General features: G+C 38.5%; 1 protein-coding gene across 1 annotated transcript in view; it reads left to right on the forward strand.

The window, feature by feature from the left end:
• ABCA12 (ATP binding cassette subfamily A member 12) overlaps positions 1-27,612 on the forward strand; it is a 161,542-nt gene that overhangs the window by 26,190 nt on the left and 107,740 nt on the right. Inside the window, exon 3 of the mRNA XM_046643712.1 lies at positions 21,709-21,862. Within this exon, the coding sequence (XP_046499668.1) occupies positions 21,709-21,862 (154 nt within the window). The remainder of the gene's footprint in view (positions 1-21,708; positions 21,863-27,612) is intronic.

The raw sequence follows: 27,612 nt of genomic DNA on the forward strand, positions 1-27,612 counted from the left end.
TGTAAAAATCCTGAGCGATTCATTATGTGATTTCCATTTTACAGATGAGAAAAATCAAAACTCTGCAGGAGGCAAATAGAGCCTCCTGATCAAACCCGTGGGCTCATTTCAAGTCCCAGTTTGACCTTGAGAAGTCACCTAACTTCTCTGAGCCTGTTTCTTCATCTGTAAAAGGAGGCTATCCAAAGCAACTACCTCATAGCATCTTGGGGGAGTTAAATAAGATAATACATCTAATAAGATAGCGTGTCATAAGATCATTTGTGATATCACAGAGAAGGATGCCTGTAGTCTAGAGATGCATACAGTAAGTGCTCAACAAAAGATTGTTATGATTAGATGACTTGTCCAAGATGAAACAGTCAGTAAGTTGGCAGAGCTTCTGACTTGAATCTAGGTCATTTGATGTATTTGTTACACATCTCGTGTTGCTCTAGAGAAAAATGAAGGCGCAGGGATAGAGCCATTCAAAATATTGGTTGTTTACTTACCCAAAGGACACCACTTGTTCATTGCAGTACATGCTTTAAGAAACACCGATCTGCTGTTTGAGGAAAAAAGAAATCAGTGGTTTTTATCTTAGTTCTGCCAATCTAAACTATCCTAAGATTAGGGAAAGGATATAAAGTGTTCTTTGGGTTCTATACTTATGTGCTGGATCATATATGTGAAATTGTGCCAAGAGAAACACACTGGATAAAAATCCTCTTAATGCTAAATTAGTCCTATAATCTTTAGCAACAACCAGTGTTAATGGAACTCGTTTCTCTTCGTGAGTTTACACTTTAAAACTGAAAGCAATAAAGATGTTACATCAGCTGTTTATAGTTGTGAAGCCAAATACATTTTAATAGAACCAATATTTGAAAGAATTTTACTCCCTCCAGCAGGCCCCAGACAGCAATCACACAGGAGAGGTAACTTGCTGAGAAAATGTATTCTGAGAGCAGAAATAGTCAGAGGCTTTCTGGCTTGCACGCTCATTTGTAAAAGGTAATCCTTGCGTTACTATCATATCGTTGTCAGTGTTTGTCTTGATTTCCTTGAATACAGGGGTTCCTAATAGCTTTAGAGGAGTAACAGTCACTCTTTTCCTTTTGACACGCTCTTTTCCCGTTCTTAGAAGAAGGAACATGAATATCACAAAACAGCAAGCAAAAGATTACACAGCGTATGAGGAACTTCTATAAGCATAAGTAAGGCTTGAGGAAACAACGACGACTTGAACCATAGCTGAAAAGAATCCACTGGAACCAGAGTAGGCGTTTATTCAGTTTAGTTATTCTTGTCATATCTTTGGCTTCCTTGTTTATACACTGGAGATCTGAAGTACCAAAACCTTTGAGTGTTCTCCCCAAGACTTTATCCTTTTCTTTTTAAATTTATCCAAACTCTCCCAGCGCTTTCAATGTGCATGGCTCAAGGCAGATGTTCAATAAATATTTATCAGATGGATGGATATATGAATGCTTTATGGAATGACTAAATCAATGCGTCATTGAAATTTCACCCAAAATACCAACTCCCTGTTAGCCACTAAAACTCATCTGAGGAGCCGTTGTGTCACGTCACCAACATCATTCAGCATTACTGATGACAAATGCATCATCATAACTAGGAATTAACAGACTTTCTCCCAAGAACAGGTGTCGCTATTCTCATTTCCTCTTCCTTAATGAAATAAATTTTGCCTCTTCCCATTTGTTAAAATCCTAGTTTGGACTGATGGCAAATAATGCCAAACTAAGCCTCTGACAGCTTCATTTCCAAATCTCCCAGTCAACTCATGATAAATGAATCTAATCCGGCTCAGTTCTAGCTATTGAAACCTAACAGTTTTTCATTATGTTAGACAAACCCAATTGCAATACCTAAAGAAAGATAATTAAGAAAATGTGCGTTTGTTATAAGACTTCAACAAATCTGCTCCTAAACCCTTTATTTTCCCTTTCTCCCAAACTGGCCATTTCATAATGTGGGGAATGGATTCACCGTCCTCCAAGTCATCCAGAGCAGTAAAATAGTAGCCACTCTTTGCCTTCATCTCACATCCTTCCGTCCGAGTCCTGTCAACTCTTCCTTCCAAACGTCTCTCAAAACTCTCTTCTGTCTCCGTTTCCATGGCCACTGCCTTAGCTGAGGTCTCCATCCTGTCTCTCTGCTACAGTAGTTTTTTATCTGGTTTCTGTGCCCCTCATCTAGCTCTCTTCAGTCTGTCATTTATACTGATACCAGTTCTTTTTCTAAACACAAATCTATACATGCCATTTCCATGCTTAACATCCTTCTGACTCAATGTTACCTTCAGGATAAAATCCGGTCTCTGTTGCATGGCACCTAAGACCTTCTGTGATCATGCCCTGATGTAACTCTTCAGCATCATCTCTGTCCATGAGCCCCACCCCATCACTCACAGCCACGTATACTTCACATTCCAGGCACTTTCAACGAATTAAAGGAAATGCTGTTATCGTGTTAAAAGTGGGGTTCAGAACATTCAATCATGTAAAATGCGGAAGCCTGTTTTGCAAAGATAATGAAATGACCTGGTGAGCCAATTTCTTTATGTCTGAATTCAAGTTATTGCATTATGATGGGGTTTTATTGTACTTCAGGCTCCTCAAGGGCTTTCTTACATTTACGCCTTTGCGTATATTATTCTCTCCCTTCCCTGTCATTCTCTCGGCTAGCTCCAGCTTGTCCTTCAAAACTCCTGGCAGGTACCACCTTCTTTAAGTGACTCCCACCTGCCCACATTACCTTCTGCCACCAAATTGTATGAGGAGTCCAAATTTCATTCTTTAATGGTATACCCAGTGCACGATCATATCATCACAGCAAGCATCGTGCCAATTATAATTGTTCGGACACATGCTTGTCTCTTTTCTTTTACCTTCCTGGACCCCTCATCACACAACACACACACACACAAACACACGTGCGTGCACACACACTTGCACAGAGCTTGTATGTCCATTTGGGGTAAGAATTTTATTTTTCACATCTATATTTGCCCTTAATATACAGCCCAGGGGCAGGCACAAAGAATAAATCTGTGATCTAAATGGAAGCTAAAAATTTGCACTTGCGGTAAACCATTTGAATGAATACTTGCTATTTTGTGCTTTCCAATCTGTTAAGAATATCCAAAGCCAGTTTGACCATTCTTGATCATTAGGTTCTTCTTGGTAGATGATATTAATACTTGTCTGATAACTTGAGTGAGTTCCGTGGGTTTCCTCCCCAACCATCTTGTTGGCAATTGGTATATTTACAATGAAAACAAGTCTCACAGTTTGCCATCCATAAAAACATTTGTTAGCAAGCATGTGCAAAAGAGGTCACACGAACCTGTTTGTGAAGCTCCATGAAGTTGCAGCTCTTTATCCTTGCCCGCGCTCTAACAGGGACCTTGCTGGAAAAGTGCGTTGGAGGTACATGCAGCAGTCATTTAACAGCAATGGGTATTAGCCCTGGAACCGCCTGGTCAGGGCTGGAGCATAGGGCTGAATGGGACTCCTAGATGACAAGTGTGCTCCAGAGAGTGTTAGGATCCTGGGTTTGCTGATTCTTGCACCCCGTTAACACAAAGGTGGAGATGCACTTATAATATTTCTAGCCAAGCCACATTAACTTGAACGCCCTTTGTTTCACTGACAAAAACTTACTTCTAACACACCTTATGTTACCTACCATGCTCCAGAGCTGACTGAAGTAAAGGCATGGGAAGTATTGCCTTTGCAGAGTGCCATCCTGACTCAGGGCCTCCTAGGTTTTCTCATTTAGATTTAACTATTCCTGGACTGTTTATTACTGATTTGGGAGCTTCAAAAGTTGACTAACACCCTCTGGGTTTTAGATTAGAATTCACTTAAAAGTTAATGGTTAGTTGCTGGGTTAAAATTAGTAAACACGCACAACCCACTGTATCTTGATGTATTTTAAAATATCGGCTATGTAACATCTATTAACTCTTGGATTCTTTGACCGGTCACAATGGTTTGTGCCAGCCCCGTCCTAAAGATGGTGCCCAATAAGCACCGCTGACAGCAACAGATTTGGGCCAGAAGGTTTGGTTAGCTGAGCAAATATTCTCCTGTCATAGCTTAAAATACTTCCCATTCGTTTCTCCCTCTCTGTGTCCCCCTTGGTTGTGATTGTTCTCTCATTGTCATGTCTTCAATCAAGGGGTCCTGACTTATTCCACCACTGTTATTACCTTTTACGTTTTATATTAAAATCGTATAATGGTCTTTTCACTTATATATGGGGTCTATCAATTACATAGTATTGCTTGATTCTCCAGGTCACTCTATGTTTACTTTCCTTGTGGAAGCAGACTGATGCTTTGTTGAGTAATTCTGCCCTTCTTCCTTCTTTCTGCTTCCCCTCCCTGTGGCAGTAACTCTAGTGCCCAGCACGGGTACTTACGTGTATAAAATGCTAAAACATCTATAGAATGAATGAGTAACATTCCACATTATAGAAGGGAGAGCCTTATCTTTGTGTACATAATGCTAAAATGAAGACAGAATTGTTACATATAAAAGCAATTTACTTTAGGCCAGGTCTTGTTGAAATAAATCCCGTTATAAAAAATATTTATGTATGAGGACTTAGCATTTATTGTGCCCAGGACTATGGTAAATTTCTTACCTACAACATCTCATTTCATCTTCACAATATCACTCGAAGGTAGATGCTGTTGTCTCCTTTTTGGCCCTGAAAAAAGAGGAAGTGAAACCAGTTGTCTAAAGTCATGTACAGTGGTGAAACTGGAGACAGGCTTTGAGTCCAGGTTTGGGCTAACATCATACAAATCCTCATTATAACCTATTGCCAAACATATTTTGAAATCTTGATCTGGTTCACTTAATTTCAATTAATATTTACAACAGCAAAAGCCTAATAGAGCTAAAGCACAGGGAGCTCATTGTAACTGAGATTTGAATGTTATAGCATTAGCTTCTTATGTAGGCACAAACACTGTGTCATTTGCTCATTTCTTCGTTTGCCAATTCAACAATACTTTTTGAGCTCCAACGCCAACCGTTATCTATATATGGCATGATACACATATAAAATCTTGCCAGTAAGACAAATTGACCTTCATGGAGAGTTGTAACTATCAATAGATTCCTGGGGTCAAATGAGCACATTAACCTTTGTGCAGTTGGAATAATAGTTATTAGAAGCTTCAGGCCAAGCTCCCTCTTTTGAAGGTTAGGGATTTTAATTCATTCTTGGTAGTTGAAAAACTTTAATCTTACAGCCATTTCAGGTAAGTAGAAGACTCTTTGACCTTAGCATTTGTAGTTCCTTCTTCAATTTTCCATCTTTGGTTTTAAAGAATTACAGGAAGACGAATGCAACTATTTTGTTTAATTTGAATAATAAAATGATCAACTGTTGTGACTCAGATTGACATTTGGTAAATAAAGGGTCATTGCACTTTATTGCTGTCTGACGTAATGCTGTCTCTAAGCAAAAGTTGTGATTCACATGTAAATTATGTATTGATGTCTTGGGTGCAGATTGGAAATATTCTTCATAAGAAAGACAAAAGGTGGAAGGAGAAACCCCGTAATGATAAACAAGAATATCATAAACACTAAGCTATATCAAAATATTTCTATTTTGAAATGATGATTTAAGAAGAAAATATGCATAGCAGTTAAAGTTAAGGCACTCAGCATGGCATACCACGTACCTTTGTTGTTGGATTCAATACCCATCATTAGCCACTTGCCAAGTCATGTGAGCTACACTGCCTCAGTATACCCATCTAAACTATGTCCTCAAGAGAACACCATGATGGTAAAGTGATAGGATTTCAAGGTAGCATGATCTAGAGAAATAATACATGTATCCACAAGACAACTGAGTGTGGTTAATTTGTTCCTGTCTTCTTGCATATACTTTCCAGTTGTCCAGTGTAGAGGGACTTTGGTATATAATCTCTTACCATGTCCAAAGGGAATTAGTGTTTCCAGACCATGGGACACTCCTAGCCTTTCTCCTTGGATCCCATGATGCATCCCAGCGCTCTCTGACACTTTTGTAATGAATGCCGATGCCTAGGTCTCTCATTCTGATGTCCGTCTCAGGGACAGCTTCATGCTCAGGACAGTTCCAAGCCTCCTTTCTCTATCAAACTTTCACATTCCACTATCCACTGCCACAGACATCGTTCTCTGCTAGGTGACTCTGCATGTTAATGACAGTCATCCCCGTGGATACGTCAGATAGCCAATGTCTTACACGTCTCAGGTAGCATAATCTATAACCTGGCTTAAAAGCACAAATCTCGAGGGAAACATTATGTATGGAAATGCCTATCATCTTGCCAAGTAAGGGACGAAGATTTAATTAGAACCAGGGGGGACTTCCATTCTTTCATCTGTTTTCAGATCACACAATGTAAACAGAATGATATGGAGGAAATAGTATGGGATTGGAAATCACAACTCCCAGCTCAGAGTTCCAAGTTTGTTTTCTTACAAACGTCGCTGAGCTTTTATTACCTGACCCATAAAAGGGGAATGGTGCTTTCTTTCTGTGGTTATGTGAATGAGGCTCAGCTATGATGTAATTTGTGAAAGTACTTTTAAAGCTAAACAGCATTGAAACACATGATAATTACATATGTTGCTATAGTAATTGAAAAAGACAGCCCTTTCAGCCAACTTTTCAAGGAGATACAACAGGTCTCTGAATTCCAAGAACTACAAGAGGACCGGCAGGTAGCAAGGGGCTTGTGTGTGGAATGACGGGTCGCAGATGCAGGAGTTTATGCATCAGCCTCTTCATTGACTCTTCACAAGCCATGGGTCCTTCTTTCCCCTCAGCTCAGCCAGCAGGCTGGGAGCAGTGAGGAGAAAGAAGACAAGTCCTTGAACAAGGAATCTTGACTACCCCGGGCCTATATTCCTGTGAACTCTGTGGCACAATTAGAAAAGTTTTATTGCAAAATAGAAAGAAAGTGATTAATTTTAGTAGCGGGGAGAGACATCCTGTTGTTGGAAGTTACTAGAAGGTGGGAGCTGGTAGGAGTCTTATTCATTGCTAAGGTTTGGACTTTATCGTGATGGTGGGAAGGCTGGTCAGAAAAGAGGACATTAAAATGTTACTCAGGCATAACACGTTTCCACATACTGACTTGTGAAGAGGGACTCACACTTTCATCTGAGGTCTACACAATTTGTGTAACATTCTTAATAAGAGCTAGTCTAATAGTCTAGTAAGAAAAAATTATCCAGTGCCTTTTTAATATTGGTTTTGTGTGAGAAACTTCAAGATCCCCTGTTTATTTCATAGGGGAACAAATCTCTATTCTGAATCTCTTCTTCCTGAACGCTCCTTCTGTTCCCTGTCTCAAGGTCTCCTCTTGCATTCTCTTGGGCTCTCCTGAAGATATGTATATTGTGTGTGTGTGTGTGTGTGTGTAAACACACAAATATATATAAATGTTATATAATATATAATAAAACATATATATACACACACACAAATGTATAATTTTAAATATTAGCTCTGCGATGAATTGTAAGGTAAGTAGTATGTGTCAGAGCATCCCGATGCTTAAAAGTATTTCACTTTTATTTAGGAGGAAACTAAATCTAAAAGCTTCCCCCCTATTTTTGTTTGGTTTGTTTGGTCAAGAAGTGGAGGTAGACTAAAGAGGACTAAAGAGAGCCACCAAAGATACATTTTAACTGGAGCTTTTGAATACAAATACACACAACATAAAATTTAGAGGGAGTAATTGATGTCTTCCTTTGCCTGGCCAGAGATTGGTACCATAAAACCAAGCTTAGTGTAGGAAGCAAAAGTTAATCATGAAATAACCGATTTTCAGCTTCAATCACCTAATTCTCAATCCACTAATAGACAAATATCCTAGCAATGATCCAGAAGAGAGTAAAAATAATATGGCTCTGAAGGGGAAGGAAAGTGTGGCTTGATTTACAACTCCATTGAAGGGTTACTGGTACCTCTAGTACCGTTTGTACAAAAACCAAGTTACTGCAGCAAGCCGGAAAATGGAGCATTGAGTGGAATAAGGCACTTAAGATACAATTTTGACTTCCCAGTGGAGCATCCCACTGGTCATGGAAAGGAATAGATGTTACAGCCACTGACTGGGCTGCCTCCAGCGTATCATTTACTCCCAGAGTGTCTTTTCTAATCTATAAAGTGTAGATAAGTAATTTTTCTCTTTTAAATAGGCTAGGGCAGTTGTTTCTTAGATTTATAAATATATATTCTTAAAGCATGTTGAAACTTAATTAGGAATATATCTTAGTTTTATGACAGATCCTTGTAAATTTCTGACTCAGTTGTATCTTAAGGGGAGTATCCACTTTATATTTTTAAAGGATTTTTTTTTTTCCTGAGGAAGATTCACCCTGAGCTAACATCTGTTGTCAATCTTCCTTTTTTTGTATGTGAGCTGACGTGACAGCGTGGCCACTGACAGACAGATGGTGGAAGTCTGTGCCTGGGAACCAAACCTGGGCTGCCAAGGTGGAGTGTGCCAAACTTAACCACTAGGCCACCAGGGCTGGCCTTTACAGGAATTTTTTAAAACTACACTAGAGGTTATTAATAATAGATCTAATTTTTCCATAAACAAGCAGGAAAAATGATGTGGAACTGAAGATGCAAAACAGGCCTTTCAAATACATATAGGATACTCTGAATTAATATATGGAACAGAAAAGAAAATCTCTACCTAGCAGAGTTGTTGTAAGAATTAGAAACTATATGTGTCACATAGAAGAATACGAGAAACCATAGTAATCCATTTATCCATTTATCCATTGGGGCATCCACCCCTAACCAGTATTTTGGTATTAATCCTGCTGGTATGTCTGACTTTAACTTCTTTCCAACTTTCTGTATTGTACCTGATTTCATCAGCCTTTTTAAATGTTGAAAGTCACTCGCCTGCAATTTAAAGTTTTGTTGATTTTTTTCTAAACACTTTATTAAGTAACATAAAATAAGAACTGTGCAATGTTACCAAAAGGAATAATTAAAAAGCATCTGGTGCTTTTGGGGAAATTTGTGCATGTCTAGTAGCAATAAGCAGAAGCTGGCAACAAAATGAGAGGGACAATGATCGGGGAAAGCTAAAGTTGAATTGGAAGAATTTAATGGCATTTACCTTGACTTAACTGTCCCTTTAAGCACAGTGAGCAGCCCATGAAGTTACACCAATTTTGATATTTGAAAACTGGAGGATCAGTTTGAGCCTTCAGACCTCTCGCATGTTCCATTGTTATTATACATCAACATTCTCCAGGGCTGGCACTGAGGAGTTGGTGTTGAATATTTAGTAGGGTCTCTTCCTTCACACTTTATTGTCTCAGAGTCAGAAAGAAAGTGCTGTGATTTTCAAGTTCTAATCCTTCAATTTCATATCGTTGGTCGCCTTTTTCTGAAAGAACCCACCACTGTCTACAGGAGGATTTTCCTGTGTCTTACAGTCTAGCTTATGCTTCTTTCACCCTTTCCAGATGTTGAACTGGGAAGAGAGGATGGTATGAGGAATGTAATTTTAGTATCTACTATCTCTGAAGATAAAGCACTTGAGGACATTTTACATCCTCTGTTTTTCTCCACATCGTTAGGTTGAGAGATTAAAAGCATCTGCTTACTTCAGACACAAAAGAGGTTGCTATAAAGCCCACTAAATATGCAGAAGAAGAGACAAGAAGGAAGAAACAAAATGTACTATGCTACTCATCTGGTTCACGTGCTGATTCACATCCCAGTTTATTTTGATTATTGGACTTATGGGAAGGATTTAATTTCATTGTTGCCCCGGAGAAGTCTAATCCTGGAAGAGCACTTCCAAAATAGGAAAAGAGGGGTACCTGCCTGGAGATTATTGTGTCAATTAGACAAAATTCTTAGATATTAATGGCTCAAAATAGAGATGAGGTGACCAAGGTTTGTTTCGCTAATATAGTGAATCCCGTGTTTTTGCCTGTCTCTCTTTAGTCTTCCTAGGAGTAGGGTTATTTCTAGTTCTCTCGTCCACCAAAAGCACTTCCACGTTATGTACATGGAGGTGTTCTTCAGCCATTTGTGGATTGATTGAATGAATGAGAAATGATGCTGCATTGCTGATGTAGACACGCATGTTGGCAAAACATCTACTCTAAAAAGGAGAACAAAGGGCAAAGTTATCAGCTGGGGCTGCATAAACGAGGTCCTTTAAAATTAAGAAGGGATTTGAAGGCAACATTGCCCACAATTTAGAAGAGTGACAAGAATTCTCTGATAGCATTCATGTGCTATAGTCAGAGGAGTGTATTAGATCAATATTCTCTCCAGCAGCCAGTCAAGGAAGACAGAGCCTAAACACGATGCTCCATGGTCTTGTGTTACTCTTGTCTACCCAACGATGGAGACGGCTGACTCGAGATTAACTGCGAAAGCTGTAGGAGTCTGGAGAATGAAATGGCATTGTCTCCCTTGGTTATCACTTTCAAAAATCTGAAGAGATTGCCCAATGAAACTGACCCACTAATAAAACTGTGTCACTTACCATTAATTGTGAGAATACCTTTAAAGAGCTGCCAGCTGGCTAATGGCTAACCTGTTTTTTAAATGCGAGGAGAGAGATCCTGGGACTTCACATTAGGGGTAAGCAAATTTTTCCTTTAGCAGGAAAAGCAAAACAAAACAGAACAAGACTGCCCAGGTAGCTCACTTGGTATAGTTTCAATAACTGAAGTTATATCTTTCTAACCTGCTGAAATTTCTTAAAAGAATTAACTGAATATTTGCAGTTAGGAAGGCCAAAATTTCCAAAAAACAGTTGAGATGAGCGAATAATGTAAATAATGTAAAGTGAGAGCATGGTAATCAGTTTGAACAGTGGGATGACTTTTAGAAACCTAGCAACAATTTAAAAACGTGTTTATTAATAATTCAGAAGCAATGCAAATAAATGGTACATTTGCCAACAAGAAGTTTGGAGGATTATGAAAAACTCTTGAAGGACTTAAGCTCAGTAATGGGGTAAACACAATAGCAGATGATGCTCAGTGGAGAGAAGATGGACGTAATATATAACAGACAGTTTGGAGCCGTGCATTTAATGAGTTCTGAATTAACCGTGCCTCTCAGGAAGAGAGATTCCCAGCTAGTATCATAATAAACAGGGCAAGGGGGACAGTGGGCAGAAAACGCTAAGTCAAGGAGTCACTCACAACATTTGTAACAAGTGGATGGAATTCATCAACCCAGAGAGCATTGTTATAAAGCTCTTCTTGAACTAGCTGGTAGGTAGGATTGCGTTATAATGAGCTTTCTCTGGTACTTCGGTAACTAAAACTTCCTAGTTAAGGTTTAATGTAATTCCAGCATATTATCGTTCCAAAGAAAAGTGTGAAGCATTTCAAACACATTGGCAAGCAAAAAATTGACACAAACATTCATGTATCCACTACCTAACGTTATCAAAACTTAACATTGTTCTTGACATATTACATAATACTATTTTTCAGGTTTTTAGAAAAATTCTGTGATTTCTGGATCTTATTTAATTTGTTGTTATTGTGTGTTGAACAAGTTGTCTCAGTAAGAGGGTGTTAGAAGGAAACTATCGTAGAATTTGGACTTTGGGTGCTAATTGACTAAAGTCATTATGGTAAACTAAGACAATGCTGTATGTCCAGTTTTTTTGAGATATAATTGACATACAACATTGTCTTAGTGTAAGGTATACAACATGATTCCATATATGCATATATTGCAATATGATTACCACAATGGCTTTAGTTCACATCCATCACCTCACATCGTTACAAATGTTTTCTTTCCTGTGATGAGAACTTTTGAAATCTACTCTCTTAGCAAGTTTCAAATATACGATACAGCATCGTTAACTATAGTCACCATGTTGTACATCACATCCCCAGAACTTATTTATCTTATAACTGGAAGTTTGTACCTTTTGACCTCAGATTTGTAAACTTTATATAAATAGTACCCTGCTCCAGCATCCTTTTGCATCATGCTTTTTAGGCTGAACATTATGCTTTGCTCAGCATTGTGTTTTGTGTGTTCAAGCTCTGTTGATTTATGCAGCTATGATAATTGATGAACAATCTATTTATCCATAGTCTTTTGATGAGCATCTAGTTCTTTATTCAATCTATTACCAATAATATTGTGATGGATACTCCTTTATATGTCTCTGTATGTGTGTGCATGTGTCTCTAGGTTATATATTTAGAGCCATGCATATTTTAAACTTTGTTGAATGTGGCCAAATGCTCTCCACATTTGGAGCTTTATTACTTTACTTTTCCCACCAGGAGATGAGAGTTCTCGCTGCTGTGAACCCTCTCCAGCACCTGATGTTGTCAGACTTTTTAACTTTTGTCAATCTGAAAGGCATAAAATGGAATCTCTTGGTTTCAATTTGTATTTTTCTGAAGTGTTTTCAGAAAAAAGAACTTTTTCTTAGAAAAAGTAGGAAATACTAATTGCTATGTTAGTATTTTTTGACTCTACAACTTAGGAAAATGTCACTGGGGAATTTTTATCTGCCTTTTTTTTTTCCCTAATGAGACGGTGGCTTTGATAAAAACTGGTTCTACAGAGGGAGGGACAAAGGCAGCAATATGTTGTGGGTTACAAAGTAAGCCACAAGTCACTGACATTGTCTCTTTCTGACTGGCAGAGGCCTTGGTAAGAGAATCCTTGGTTTAGGAGAAAGTCAAGTCTGACAAGAACACGAGGTTGCTACCTGTCAGCTGTGCCGCTTGAAAGAAAAGGTTGCGACATCCATTTCCCACTGGCAGGTTGTCACACATATCATTTGTAAAAAGACAGAATATGAATACCAAAGACCTGAATATTTCACAAGCTGTTGAGGACAGAGAGGATCGGAACCAGACTCTGTTCTTCCCAAGTGAATAGACCATCTGTTGAATTAGAGAAGTTACTAAGCTTCTGCCTGTATGGAATCTATTTCTTCTTTTCTATACAATGATCCTAGTAATATATTTCACTGGCTTTTATTTTTACACAATAACACACAAAATTCTCTGTGGTAATAACTGAGTCAGATTTCTCAACCAAAAAAAATGGCTGTTAGTAACATACCTCTGAAAGAGTAATTACTGAAATTCTTTTCTCCATATCGTTATTCTTAATGGGTTACTGAGATCACATGTTAATTTCTAAACATAATTTTCATCTTATATTAAGTGCTTAATACTTCAATATGGCTAATCTCCTTTTACAGGAGATTTTTCTACTTGTAATAGTTGTGATGGATGGGTGGTCCAGATTTATTTTTCCTGCATAAGTGAGGAAATGACTCAAGGCAGAAGGTCGTGGTTACATAATAAATCATGTTCAAAGCTAGGATTAGAAGGATACTTTCTAAGTCTTGTTCCTGTCTGATACTTCACTCGCTAGAATAATTCTTAAAATTTCTGCCAATATGTAGCTCCAGGAAACAACTCATAACTTAGCCCAGTCACTAGAAAGGCAAAGGTTTGGGGGAGAAGTTAAAGAGGACATTTTTCTACCTAACCCCAAACAACTTTACACTACTTTCACTGTCTTGCTCCGTATTCTGTGTATCATACTATGATAATGGTGGCCCAACCTGGTAGCGACCCCTTTAATAAGTAGTGAAGGAAGAAAAGCACCTCAGTTTCTCCCCAATCTTTACTTCCCAATGGCAGGCACCATCAGTCCCCATTAAGGATGGGTCCCTGGGATCGTGAGTCACTTTCATTGATGTCCCTGTGCTGGGTGGGGGCGAATACACTGGGACCCACTGAAGTCTACAGCTCTTGGTGCCTGAGAGGTATGATTTCTCTCTGTATAGGAAAAGCTGTACCTTTCCCAGTATGTTTATTTGTTTTTATTTTATTTTATGCACACTGTGAACGTGGTAAATGATCATTTCTTTGGTTCTTAGGACATTCAGATTCAAATTTGCGACCAACCTCTAATAACACACAGACCTTTGGCACCTATTATTGTGCTGGCTCTATTTTTTTCTTACCCTTTTCTGCTCTCATTCTGATTTTCTCATTACCTTATTTTTTCTTATTATAGAGTGTGTACTTTTATAAGCCTTCCCAAATCTTTCTGGAATGAAGTTCCCTTCTCCAAGCAATGTCTTAGGTTTTGCTGAAGGACACCCACAAATATTAATGCACAGTTATAATGGACTCCCACAAATAAATGCTAAGGTGCTTTCTGAATTACTATATCTAAGCCAAGTAAGTGAGGCGGCAGTTTACAAGTAAGTTTTGGTCTAAGACTTGAAGGCAAGATATTTCCTCATGTAAAAATTTCCCTCCTTGGGAAAAAAATAAATAAATTTCCAATTCCAGGTCTCTTTTCAGTTGGGAATATGTGAGATCTTGGGTTAAGACACTGTTTCCCAAAGTGTGCCCCATGCAACATTTGTTCCCAGAATATTATCCAATGTCACCTTAAAAAGCAGGAAGAAAAAAAAAAAGAAAAAACATTCTGTTGTCACGTATGTGGAAATGTGGAATTAACCAAAGTTATTCAAATTTTTAATATGCAAATAAATTCTGGCTTTCCCAAAAGAGGAGATAAGAGTTTAGTTTTCTAAACTCATTTGGTCCCAGAGTCCGGTTGATGGAAATCCTGATGCTCCCCCTCTCTTTACTCCCTCAATTCCCAGCATCACATTGGAGACCATCGTAATAGGAGAGGAATTAGTTTCTCAGCTCATTCTCAGTGCAGGCTTTCTGAGTTAATTACCTAGGTCCCTGGTTGATATGCAATATGGTTAGCGATTAGCACAGAACTCTCACAACTCAGAAGAGATGTGGTGGCACTGGAGCAAGCTCCACTCCTCCAGAGGACCCACTCCCTTTGCTAGATGTTGCTGGGTCTGTGGAAGGGGGCTGTGTCTCATGGGAGGGGCTGCAAGTGATGGGGCTCAGCACAGTGGCTCTCAACCCACCAGCGCCAGGTAATTCTGACATGAATCAACCGAGTCATACCAATGTGCGCCCAGCTTCATAGCAGGCCTTCCTTAGAGGCCAAAGGGCATTTTCCTGGCTAGCCACACCAAAGGAGAATTAGGAGATTAAGTTTTATAGGAAGAATATCCTAAAAGGAAATGAGAATCTAGGGTTCATTTTTCTTGTAACTTTAATCCAGATTTGGAAAGAAATCAACCATTTGCCAAGATTCTGCTCATAAATGGCTATGGCAGAGGGATTTCTTTTGAAATGCAATCGTGAATCTTTGTTTCTGAAAGACAAGTTTCAGAAAAGCAAAATGTTGGTTACTATTAGGCCCATCCAACAAGACAAACGGACTCCACTCACCCCGGATGAGCCGTAGAACTCAACATTCTTTGTTAAGCAGGAATATTTGAAAAGTGTTAGTGAGATTATTATTTTTAAACTTCCTCAGATTCAGTCCATGTGGGAGTTTATTATCTGGCGTGTCTGTGTTACTGCTATGTCTCCCAGCCTTGAGTCAAACCATCTTCTTGATAATTTAAGTAGCTCAGGCCATGGACTTTGGAACCCATCACCCAGCAGGGTCTCCTTAATGACCAGAAAGGAGGGAGTTGCATTCTGTTTTGGAAATTCAGTAAGGTGGGTTATGGAGCCATTTGGGCTGACCATCAGTTCCAGTGAGCACTTTAGGATCAGAGAGAGAACATCTAAAGAGATAGCAAGGTCCCGAGTCCAAACTGCCTCATCCTCTTATCTTAAAAAATAATGACAATGATAAACCAAAAACATGAAGAAGGCAGAAATCTTTCCCCATATTTTCTCGTACCTGCAATTCCACAGCCATAGTCCCCAAATTATCTCCATAGGGACACTTTTTGTACCTTTCAAAACCTTTGGCTGTACTACTTGGATGCAACTCTGAGGGATTTGGGAAAATCCCAGCACATAGGACACCAGCTCAAATGACCCAAGGTTCGTTCTTGTTCTCTGTGGTTCTAGCCATTAAACATATACAGAAGCCAACATTTGAGTCTAACACCTCCTCACCCACTGCTTTAAAGATTAGGCATCTTGCTTCAGCCATCACTGCCAGAAACAGGCTACCTTTTTGCCAATGGATTTGACCTTGGGAAAGTATCTGTACTATGAAGCAAGACTTGCCTGGGGAGAGTTTGGAAGAATGTGTCATGGCACTACACCCACTGAGCACGCAGTAATTGAAGTACTGTACCAGTTGATACAGGTACGTATTATGAATTACTAGGGAGAGAAACATATCATGCAATACTCCTAACCACTCATTGGCTCTGTGCACAGAGATGGGAGACCAGGCAGAGCAGCAAAGCCCCAGCCACTGCATGGAAAATTAGACAAATGTTGCAACAGCGGTCTGATGAGCAATGGTAACTCATGATGCTATGGGGCCTTTCCTCTTCAATGTTCATAGGACCTTACACAAGCTTTATCTAATTAATCTTCCTTGTGCCTTGTGAGGTGGCAAGGCCCATTATCCGCAATTTGGTAGATGTGGAAATAGAGACATAGAGAGGTTAATTTACCCCCGGTGATTCAGTAAATCAACAGCAAAACCAGAAATGGTACCTGTTTTCAAATTCTCAGTCTGTTCACTTCACGATACACTGAAACTTAGCTGAACAAAATGTTGTTTTTATTATTATCATATATCATGTAGTTCTAGATCCATCTGCAGCATTTTATTTTTCACGTGACCTTGAGCAAATTGCTTGATCTCTCTCAGGTTATTTGCAAAATCAGTATAAGACTTGCCCTGCCCATCCTATATGACTATCATGGGGCTCTCATGAAATGATGATCGTTTACCTCCCCCAAAACCATGGAATTTTTTAAACAATGTTTTACTATTTATTTTCAAATATACACTATTTTTATACAAAATATTTCTAACAATTCAGGAAAATAGATGACTGCCATATGCATTTTACTTAATGAAACTGTGATGACCTTTGAAACCAGGCTTTCTCTTTCTCTCTTTCTCACACACACGCTAATAAGCCAGAGTTATATTTTTTAAATGTTTAAATTAAAAAAATTGTTTTTCAATGGAAGAATGAACCTTATTTAGCACTCCAATCCAGTTCCAAGCACACAGTATTTGTTCAGTAAATATTTACTGAATAAATGATGGATGGATTCACTTTGTGGATAATAAATTCAGTGGTCACTATTACAGATATCAGTATGTACTAGCTAGATTTTCAGAGAAACCAAGACCTAAATAAATGTTATTGGTTTTATTACTCAATATCGACCTGTTCACTTTTGTAAGGCACATGAATATAATGCCATGTTATCCATTGTGCTTACTATCCATTGAACTTACTATATCCATTGTTATCCATTGAACTTACTATAATAGTGGGATACAATTAGAAACTTTGTCCTACAAATAATAAAGATGTATATTATGTTAAAGTCCTGAGTCATGTAGTCTTCCTGTGACCCTCAGGGCTTCATTCATTCATTGGTTCATTTATTAATATAATTAGTAATTATTTATAATGTGTCAAGCATCGTGCCACCTCATAGGCCACAAGGAAGATTAGTTAGATAAAACTTGTAACTATGTGAGGATTTTTCTTTCTTTCAAATAGCTTATTCTTTATCCAGTCTCTCAAAAACTGGGATTTTATTGGGTTAGTGTCTCTATCTGAAGATTCGAAGTCATATGAGTTTTTAACTCTAGGCTGAGGTCATTTGGGGCCACAAAGGTGTAACAGTCCTTGTTTAGAGGGACTGAAATCAGGAAGAGCTGGTGTATTTGATCTTTGCCCTCTGGTGACAGGCAGAGGCACAGGGCACCTCCCTTCAGGGAACAGCCTGATCTTCCAAATGGGGACGTTCGCATGAGGGACAACTGGGATAGTCCTGTGGGTTCCTGATACGATGTTATGAAACTATGTGAAAGGCCAGGTTTATGTCATGTATAATTTTAATTATATCTTTAAAAATGTAATTGAGAACAAAATTTTCTCAAAAATGACAAGGAGAATAAAAAGGCTTACTTTAATAAATTATTACAAGCATACTTCTGAAATTCAATTCTTTTCCCGTGTTTTCTATATTCATGTTTGGTTAGTTGATTATTTGTGGGTGACGTTTCTGGATATGCTTGTCTCATCTTGTACTCTTGTCATGGTGACAAATTCTTGTTGTGGTGTTTTCCAAGGAGACATCATTTGCCTGAGCAGAAGGCCTGGCACTCATTCTGCCAATGTGACCCTGTATCCAAAAAGTTAAGAAAAATATAATACCCCAAATGAATAACTCTCTATTTTAAAAATTCAGAATTTCCTTTTAAGATTTATCATTCATCTCTTCATTGGGGTAAAAACCAAATTCCTTTCACCTGGAAACACAAATATACCACCTAGGTTGGGTTCTGACTAGCTTTGAGAAAAACACAAAGAAACACAGTGGAAGTTCTCTAATTCTACCATTATTATAATGTCTACAAATGTCACCAAGGCAGCCTACAGAATGCTTCCTGCGTCTAACGATGTCAAATGGAAGTAGCTTCATTATTGAAAAGACTATGACATTTCTCTTTCATAATACAATAAATAGAAAATAGCACTTCTGTAGATAGTGCCAATGAGCAATGTTGGTCTGAATTTATTATGGAAGTGGGCAAAAATCCTTTTGTGGTGATGAAAAAGGAAAAGGAGTAAGAGAGGATGTTAGGAGAAAGGTGCATTCCTGGCTGTGTCAATGAGTAAAGAGATAGAGGGATGGGGGAGAGAAAGGGGAGAGGCAGGAGGAAGAGAGAAAAGAAAAATTGGAAAAGAAGAGGCAGTAAGTGGAAAAGAAAGAATAAAAGATTGAGAAATAGAGAAACGGAGGTATTAGATTAGATGAGATGAGGGAAGAGGAAAAGAAGAATGCCGTAAAAAGCGAAAACAAGAAATGAACAGGGCAGGAGAAGGAGAGGCACAAGTGTAAGAAAGATTATCCTCCTGGGGGTCAGCAAACTACAGCCTGTGGGCCAAATCCAGTCTGCTGCCTTTTTTGTAAATAAAGTTTTGTTGGAATACAACCAGGCCCATTGATGTACACATTGTCTATGGCTGCTTTCATGTTACAACGGCGGAGTTGACTAATGGTGATGGATACAGCATGGCTCACAGCTGAAAATATTTACTATCTGACTCTTATGGATAAGTTTGCAGTCTAATCAAGTTGTTCTCAGAATTACCTGGAGGGTTTGTTAGGGTAAAGACTGCTGAATCCCATCCTCAGAGTTTCTGATTAAGTAATCTGGGGTGGGATCTCAAATTTTCATTTCTAATAAATTCCCGGGCGATCTGATGCTATTGGTCCACGGACCACACTTTGAGGAGCACTGCTCTAATCTTTACATTATGTCACACTAATATGCTTCTGAATAGAACTTTCGTGCAGAGAGGGAAAGGAAAATCAAACTCGATCCTCCTTTTAGGTAAACATAGATGTCTAGGTTGATAGCTCAGTTTTTTTGTTGCTATCACAAAGTATCTATTTTTTAAAATTCTTAAACTGGGATCTTTTTGTAATGCTGGTTTAATTCTTAAAACAATGAGAACTGAATTTGATTTACTTGAAAACTTAGTTGGTGGTTTGTTCCTAAAAATGTTTTATAGTTTTGTTGATTCAACTCCCTGAAATAACATTGGACTCTGCCGAATTTATCCTCGGACTGTGTCGATAATGTTGACTGTATCCAATTTTATGAGAAAAACCTCTCTCCACCTATGGGTGGCTGCTCAGATGACCTCACTGCCTTTGCCCAGAGCCCTTGAGAAACTAAGCCATAAGTGGGTTGGGATTTTGCTTACTTACTACCCCACCTCTCTCTTAGGCTGTGTTGGAGTATTTTGGCTCCAATTTCCCCATGAAATTTCAATTTCTTCAATAGCTTTTCTCCTGGAAATGAGCATGAATGTATCCTGGGTGTGAGACCTTTGGGAACCATGATAATAAGGATTTTATTCTGTCTAAAGACTCCATTCCAAGACCCCGAGATTTAATTTTTTCCTGCAAGTCGTGCCATGGTCTGCACAGTTATGATCTTTTATTTGTATTCTTAAATCTGTGCTCTGGCTATGAACATGGGCAACCAATTTTTAGCCCTAACTTTGCATGTTCCGTGCTTCCTGCACGGAAGTTCTGTGAAGGACAGAGAAATGCTTCTCTTTTTCCTGCATCCAAGCATTTGGGAATATAAAAATTGAAACATAATTTTGGAACCTGAAAGTGCCAGAGACACAGATGTTAGCTCAGGGCCTATCTTCCTCAGCAAAAAGAGGAGGATTCACAGTGGATGTTAGCTCAGGGCTAATCTTCCTCAAAAAAAAAAAAAAAAAAGTGTCAGCAAGGCTGCATTCCTTCTGGAGGCCCTGGGAGTATCTACTTCCTTGCCTTTTCCAGCTTCCAGAGGTTGCCCACGGTCCTGGGCTTTGGGTTTCTTCCTCCATTTTCAAAGTCAACAGTATAATGTCTTCCAATCTCTCTCTTCTTTTTTTCCCTCTTTACTTTTCTTCTCACCAGTTTTTCTATTATCCTTTCCATTTTATTTCCAATCTTCTTTCTTTATGAAGATCTGTATTTCAGTTTTACTTAGAACAAATTTCTATTTATAACTCTCTCTGCTAATATATTAATACATCCTTAGCCATGTTGCTCTTACTATTTTCATTTTCTTTTGCTTTTTCCTCTTTGTTTTTATAATTAAAACAGACCTGTACTGAGACTCTTTTTTAATAGATTCATGGCAAAGTTAAAGTTTTGCTTTTTAGTATTCTTCAGTTTTGGGTTACCTTATAGTTTCTAAACCTGCCTTTTTGGAAAGCTCATTGTCTCTATATTCCTCCAAAGGGAGGAATCTCATGTTTTAATATCAAACCTAATTGTGAAAAGATTTGTACTTCACAGCTTGCCTATTGTCTTGGCTCATGTGTACGCCATCATCATATTTTATACAGCAAATGTTAAAGTAAAGGTTACAAAACCCTTTACTATTACAGTTCTTGTTTTCTGTGACTTTAACATTGGGAAAATCTGCACATTCATTCACACCATTATTATTGCTTTTAAATAGGAAAAAATGTTGTGCAGTTAATTTAACTGTTATGTTAAATTTCAAGGTGACTAAAAATATTTCCTGGCATCTGGAAGATTGGCTGCATTTATAATGACTTTCTTACAAAACAAGAATTGTGCATTTTGGGAAAAAATAGTTAATATATAGTCGAATGAAAGTAAACAAAAATCATGCGAAATATACCACTCAGGAAAAAAATCCCTCGAGGTTTTTAAATATACATATATTTACATGTTTTTAAAAGATTATGACTTCTGGTCATACTCTTTTCTAATCAGCTCTTTTTAATTAACCATATATTGTACACATTTTCTATATTATTTGACACCATTTTTATTGGCTTTGTTGTGTTTCATCACATGAATACACTGTGATTTATTCTTAAAACACTCTAGCAAACGTTCTTGCAACTACTTCCTTAGAATAAAACCCAGGAAAAGAAATTTGTGGGGCAACAGGCAATTTTAAGTCTTTTGATACATGGGAGGCCCAGACAGTCATGATCCAGAGGGTAACCTCACAGGAGAGAGCTACTGCCCTTCTTTCCCTTCCCGGGCAAAGACGTTCTGGTGACATAATTATTGTTATTTTTAATTTCAGGTTACCTTGCACCTCGAAACCTTCCTAGTACCGGCTTCTTCCCGTTCTTGCAAACCCTCCTTTGTGACACAGACTCGAAATGCAAAGACACGCCCTATGGGCCACAGGATCTGCTTCGGAGGAAAGGGATTGATGACACTCTGTTTAAAGACAGGTAGGAGCATTCCTCAGTGTGTTCAGCTGTTTCGAGAGCTCTGATCTTCTTTCCTTCTGAGATATCCAGAAAGCCATCCTAGGTTAGATATACAACTGTATTTTCTATGTCTACAGATATAATGATCTAAATATGAATGAACAAGGTGGGTACAAGCTGAAATTACCATATTTATGTGGGATTAAGCATAATCTATTTTGGGTGAATTACTCAAACTTTGCTTTCTTAGAAAATTATTTTATTGAGGTCATATTGGCTTATAACATTCTGTAAATTTCAAGTACATGTTATTGTATATCAGTTTCTGTATAGATTGCATTGCATTCGCCATTGATAGTCTAGTTTTTGTCTATCACTATACACAGCTGCTCCTTTTGCCCTCCCTCCATCCACTTCCCCTCTGGTAACTGCTAATCTGTTCTCCTGATCCACGTCAACTTTGCTTTCTCAGCTGGGTGGCCAGGGCAGTCCTCCTTTACTCCCCTCTGTTCTCTGTCGCACCTCAAACTGTCAGTGACACGCGGCCCGAAGACTTGATCACAAGCCTAAGATGTAGGCCAATGTCAGCGGCATTATCTCCCAGAAGAATGAGATAATTATATTATTCTATGTGGTACTTCTGAATAGAACAGAAACCAGGAAGTGCAAAGAAGGAAATTAAGAAAGTAGAAATCAAAGTAATAAAGTTGAAAGTATACATAATTGAACAACAACCTTTAAGTGAGGTTAATGTATGTCTTATTTTATGGTGTCAGAAGAAGCTGAAGAATAAAGATAGGGAATCTAGACCATTTACAACTTGACCGTTTACAACCTCAATTTTCTGTCGTGGGATTCTAAACCTAAAGAGACTCCCAGGAGCCCTCCTGTGCATAGCACTGCAAACAATATTATAACTGAATCACCCATGAGACAATTCCTATAGAGATGTTTTTTAAGTGTCTCTCAAGAAAAAGATTATATATATATATTTTTTTAAATTTTGTATTATTTTATTTTATTTTATTTTTTATTTTTTATTTTTTATTAATGTTATGATAGATTACAACCTTGTGAGATTTCAGTTGTACATTTTTGTTAGTCATGTTGTGGGTACACCACTTCCCCCTCCGTACCCTCCCCCCACCCCCCCTTTTCCCTGGTAACCACCGATCAGATCTCCTTCTCAATATACTAATTTCCACCTATGAGTGGAGTCATATAGAGTTCGTCTTTCTCTGACTGACTTATTTCGCTTAACATAATGCCCTCGAGGTCCATCCACATTGTTGTGAATGGGCCAATTTCGTCTTTTTTTTTGGCTGAGTAGTATTCCATTGTGTATATATACCACATCTTCCTTATCCAATCATCAGTTTCTGGGCATGTAGGCTGGTTCCACGTCTTGGCTATTGTAAATAATGCTGCGATGAACATAGGGGTGCAACGGACTCTTGAGATATCTGATATCAGGTTCTTAGGATAGATACCCAGTAATGGGATGGCTGGGTCATAGGGTATTTCTATTTTTAACTTTTTGAGAAATCTCCATACTGTTTTCCATAGTGGCTGTACCAGTTTGCATTCCCACCAACAGTGTATGAGGGTTCCTCTTTCTCCACAACCTCTCCAACATTTGTCGTTCTTGGTTTTGGATGTTTTTGCCAATCTAACGGGGGTAAGGTGATATCTTAGTGTAGTTTTGATTTGCATTTCCCTGATGATTAGCGATGATGAACATCTTTTCATGTGTCTATTGGCCATATTCATATCTTCTTTTGAGAAATGTCTGTTCATGTCCTCTGCCCATTTTTTGATCGGGTTGTTTGTTTTTTTGTTGTTAAGCAGTGTGAGTTCTTTGTATATTATGGAGATTAACCCTTTGTCGGATAAGTGGCTTGTAAATATTTTTTCCCAATTAGTGAGCTGTTTTTTTGTTTCAATTCTGTTTTCCCTTGCCTTGAAGAAGCTCTTTAGTCTGATGAAGTCCCATTTGTTTATTCTTTCTATTGTTTCCCTCAACTGAGGAGTTACAGTGTCCGAAAAGATTCTTTTGAAACTGATGTCAAAGAGTGTACTGCCTATATTCTCTTCCAAAAGACTTATTGTCTCAGGCCTAATCTTTAGGTCTTTGATCCATTTTGAGTTTATTTTGGTGTGTGGTGAAAAAGACTGGTCAATTTTCAATCTTTTGCATGTGGCTGTCCAGTTAAGAAAAAGATTATATTTATCTATAATCAGAGATATTTGGTTCCAAACTTTTAATTTAAACTTCTTGGCATGTAGCACCATTTCTCCTTTAATCTCATCAACATGATTTGGTCATCAAATAATATGAGTGCCACTTTGAGAGCAACTGCAAGCTCGTTAGCATAAAATATAAACATGCCAAGAATTGTCATGGAAATGACTTGGGACACATAAAATTGTTGGGTTGCTAATTCACATTGGTTTTGTTATTTCAATAAGTTCACTAGTCTTGATGATTGAAACACACTGATGCTCATTCATTCATTTATTAATTTACTCAAGAAATAATGACTGAGAAATTTCTATGTGCCAGGCACCATTCTAGGCACTGCGATACAGACGTGAATCAGACAAATTCCCTATCCTTTTGTTACTTGCATTCTAAAGGAAGAACAAGCAAAAAAATGAGCAATCGAATAAATATATAGCGTAATTATTGTTAATAATAAGTGTGCTGGCCAGAAAGTAAAGCAGAGATAGAGAAGGTAGAAGTTGAAGGGTGAGATTTTAATAGGGTGGTGAGAGAAGGCCTCTACTAGAAGGTGACTTTGGGTTAGAGATCAACAAGAAAGACCAGGGAGGAACAGCATGTGAACATCGGGAACAGAGTGTTCCAGGTGGAGAAATGGCAAATCATCCTGAGGTGGGGACAAACCTGATGGTTTAGGGGAACAGAAAGTCAGCTAATATGGCTAGGACATAGCGAGGGACGGTGATAGACAGTGGTAGGGACATGTTGAAAAGGAATATAGAAGATGGAGCATGCAGAATCAAACATGTGGGAAAAAGGAAGGGATTTGCAATTTATTTATTTATTTTTTCTGCTTTATCTTCCCAAACCGCCCCCATACACAGTTGTATATCTTAGTTGCACGTCCTTCTAGTTGTGGGATGTGGGACGCTGCCTCAACGTGGCCTGACGAGTGGTGCCATGTCTGCGCCCAGGATCCGAACCCTGGGCCGCCGCAGTAGAGTGCGCGAACTTAACCACTCGGCCACGGAGCTGGCCCCGGGATTTGCAATTTATTTTTAGTATGGTGAGAAGCTATTGGAAAGTTTTAAGTAGGAAAATGAATTGAGATATTGTGTATGAGCCGAACATGTTCTAAGTACATACAAGCTTTACCTCAACTAGCACTCGTTGTCTATCTGTGCAAGGAGACCAGAAGCTAACTGGAGACTATGCCCTCTTGTGTAGTCAGTGTAGAGGTAAGGGGAACCATGGCATTCTTGATTGTTCAACCAGTTCACAGGTGGTCTCTGTGTCCCTATGTGAGTGGTGAATTAGGTGTGATCTATGCCTATGTTCTAGCAGCTGAGAAAAATATTGTCGACTATGGTAATAGGAGATAATGCAATGAAGAGTGCCAGAAAGATGCTGAAACAAGACATCTTCCATATTTAAAGTAGAAAGAGAGCTTTCAAATGGAGTAATCAGTTAAATCTTCATGAAGGGATTGTATTTGAGATGGACATTTTGTGAGCCAAGTGTTAGAGAGGATATGGGAAAAAATTAATGTCCATTATTTACAAGTGGATTACAGCTTCACCTGGGGCTCTCTTCCTACTTTTTTTTTTTTCATGAAAAACTAAGTTACAGTGAGAGAAATACTTAACAATATCTAAGAAGTATGTAAATATACCTCCCCCGGAAGGAGTATTTTGCTGTGTGATATAATAGAGAACGGCATTCAAGGAGTTGCCTGAGATGAACCGTTGAGCTGGTTTTGGAAGTAGGATTAAACTCTAGGTTTATTTTATCCTCTTTTGATTATCTTCTAGACAACTGGTCATGCCTGCTTTTTTGTTCGTTTTCTTCCAACCTCAGGGTAGTTTGTCCAGCTCAAGCTGTATATTGCTGTATATTCAGTATTTTCTTTAAACTACCAAGTAATTGGAGCTTAATTTAGAAAATTATGTACAATAATAAAATTCCATTAATGATATTTCTCAGCATGCTATTAACTTTTATGGGTTATATAGCCTTGCAATGAAAGTGGGGCATGGTTACTGGGTAAGCCGTTCCACTAATTGCTTCCCTTTGGTGAAGAAAGGTTCACCAGCATAACCTCATTAAGAAACAAAACAGTCTTCCTTCTGTTTTGTAAGTGAGGGGAAAAAAAAATGCCATCTTTGGCCTCATCAAAAGAGGCCCACCATGTTTATTCTGATAGAATGGTTTTCAAAAAGACGTGATCACACTGCAGTCACTGCTTGCTGGCTAGTCGCTAAGTTCTCTGACGTGTATTTGCATTGGCACTAGCCTTCTGCTATTAAATTCATACTTCTCTAAGCCTTAGCTTCAGGATGACATGCTTTCAAAAGATGCAACGCTATACTCAGCATCAACTCTAACTAGCTGTCTGAAAAAAGAAACGATTACATTTATGCTTTTCTTGCTAATTTGTACAACGGATGATCTAACATCGTAGGACTTACCCTTCTGGTCCTTCCTCCCTGCACTGCTTCTAAGAATACATCAGAACGGTGGGAGCCCCTGGCTGTGCCATTGCTCACACAGCTGGCGAATGGAGAAGATCATCCTCCAGAGCTCACGAGATCATTATCTGGAGAAGTGACTCAGCATTCCTGCAGATCCTGTGGAGGAATAGCCTCGATAGATTTTCTCCCCATCTCTGTCATGTCGACACTCATCCATGACCTGTGCTTTTCAAACTGATACCTCTGCTCCTATTGAATGGCTCCTATAGAAGTTGAAACGTAGCTAATCAGATTTTATTCAGGGATAATTTTAAAGTGCCAAGGCTTTAGTTTAGTATTGAATAATATGGATGTGTTTAGAAACTGACCTAAAGATATTATTGGGAATGTAAGGTACGTGGACACAGGAACCTGTCCTCATTTGACTAGAAAGATGAGGTGGGATGTAGGTAGGACAGGTAGGTAGGTAGGATATTAGAGGTAGGTCTAATATCGTCTTAATTTCAGAGTAATTTATAACTGTTTAGTAATCATTTTAGTGAGTATTTGTGTGAAAATAAAGGTTAAAACTTCGCTTATCAAAAAACAAAGTGGAAGGATGTCTTAACTGCTATGCGGGCAAAACTGTTCACTCATTGAGTAAGAACGTATTGACTATGTACCGCATGCTGCAGACTGCGCAAGTCACTGCAGATGCAGAGATGGATAAAGCACATATGAATAAGGCTTATCCAAACTTACAACCTAGTGGCAAAGAGAGACAAGTAAATAGGTAAATTACTATATAACTTGGGGAATGTGATGAAAATATTTGTTTAGGTCTCACTATGCCCAGAACATTAGAGAACAAATCATGAATAGTTACACAGGCACCACAAGACGTTGTTTCTGTCTGAGGAATACGGAGCTTACTGTTGGATATATTATTGGGGTGGAGAGGGGTTTGGGTGGAGAAATTCAGGAGGGTCTTCCCGAAGGCCAAAGGTGAGATCATTAAGGACAGATAGGGTGGTGGTTACCAGACTAAAGGAAGGTATATTTGAGATAGGCCATAAAGAAGGAATCCCAGAACTTAATGA

The sequence above is a fragment of the Equus quagga genome, chromosome 17, assembly GCF_021613505.1.
Source record: "Equus quagga isolate Etosha38 chromosome 17, UCLA_HA_Equagga_1.0, whole genome shotgun sequence".
NCBI lineage: Eukaryota > Metazoa > Chordata > Mammalia > Perissodactyla > Equidae > Equus > Equus quagga.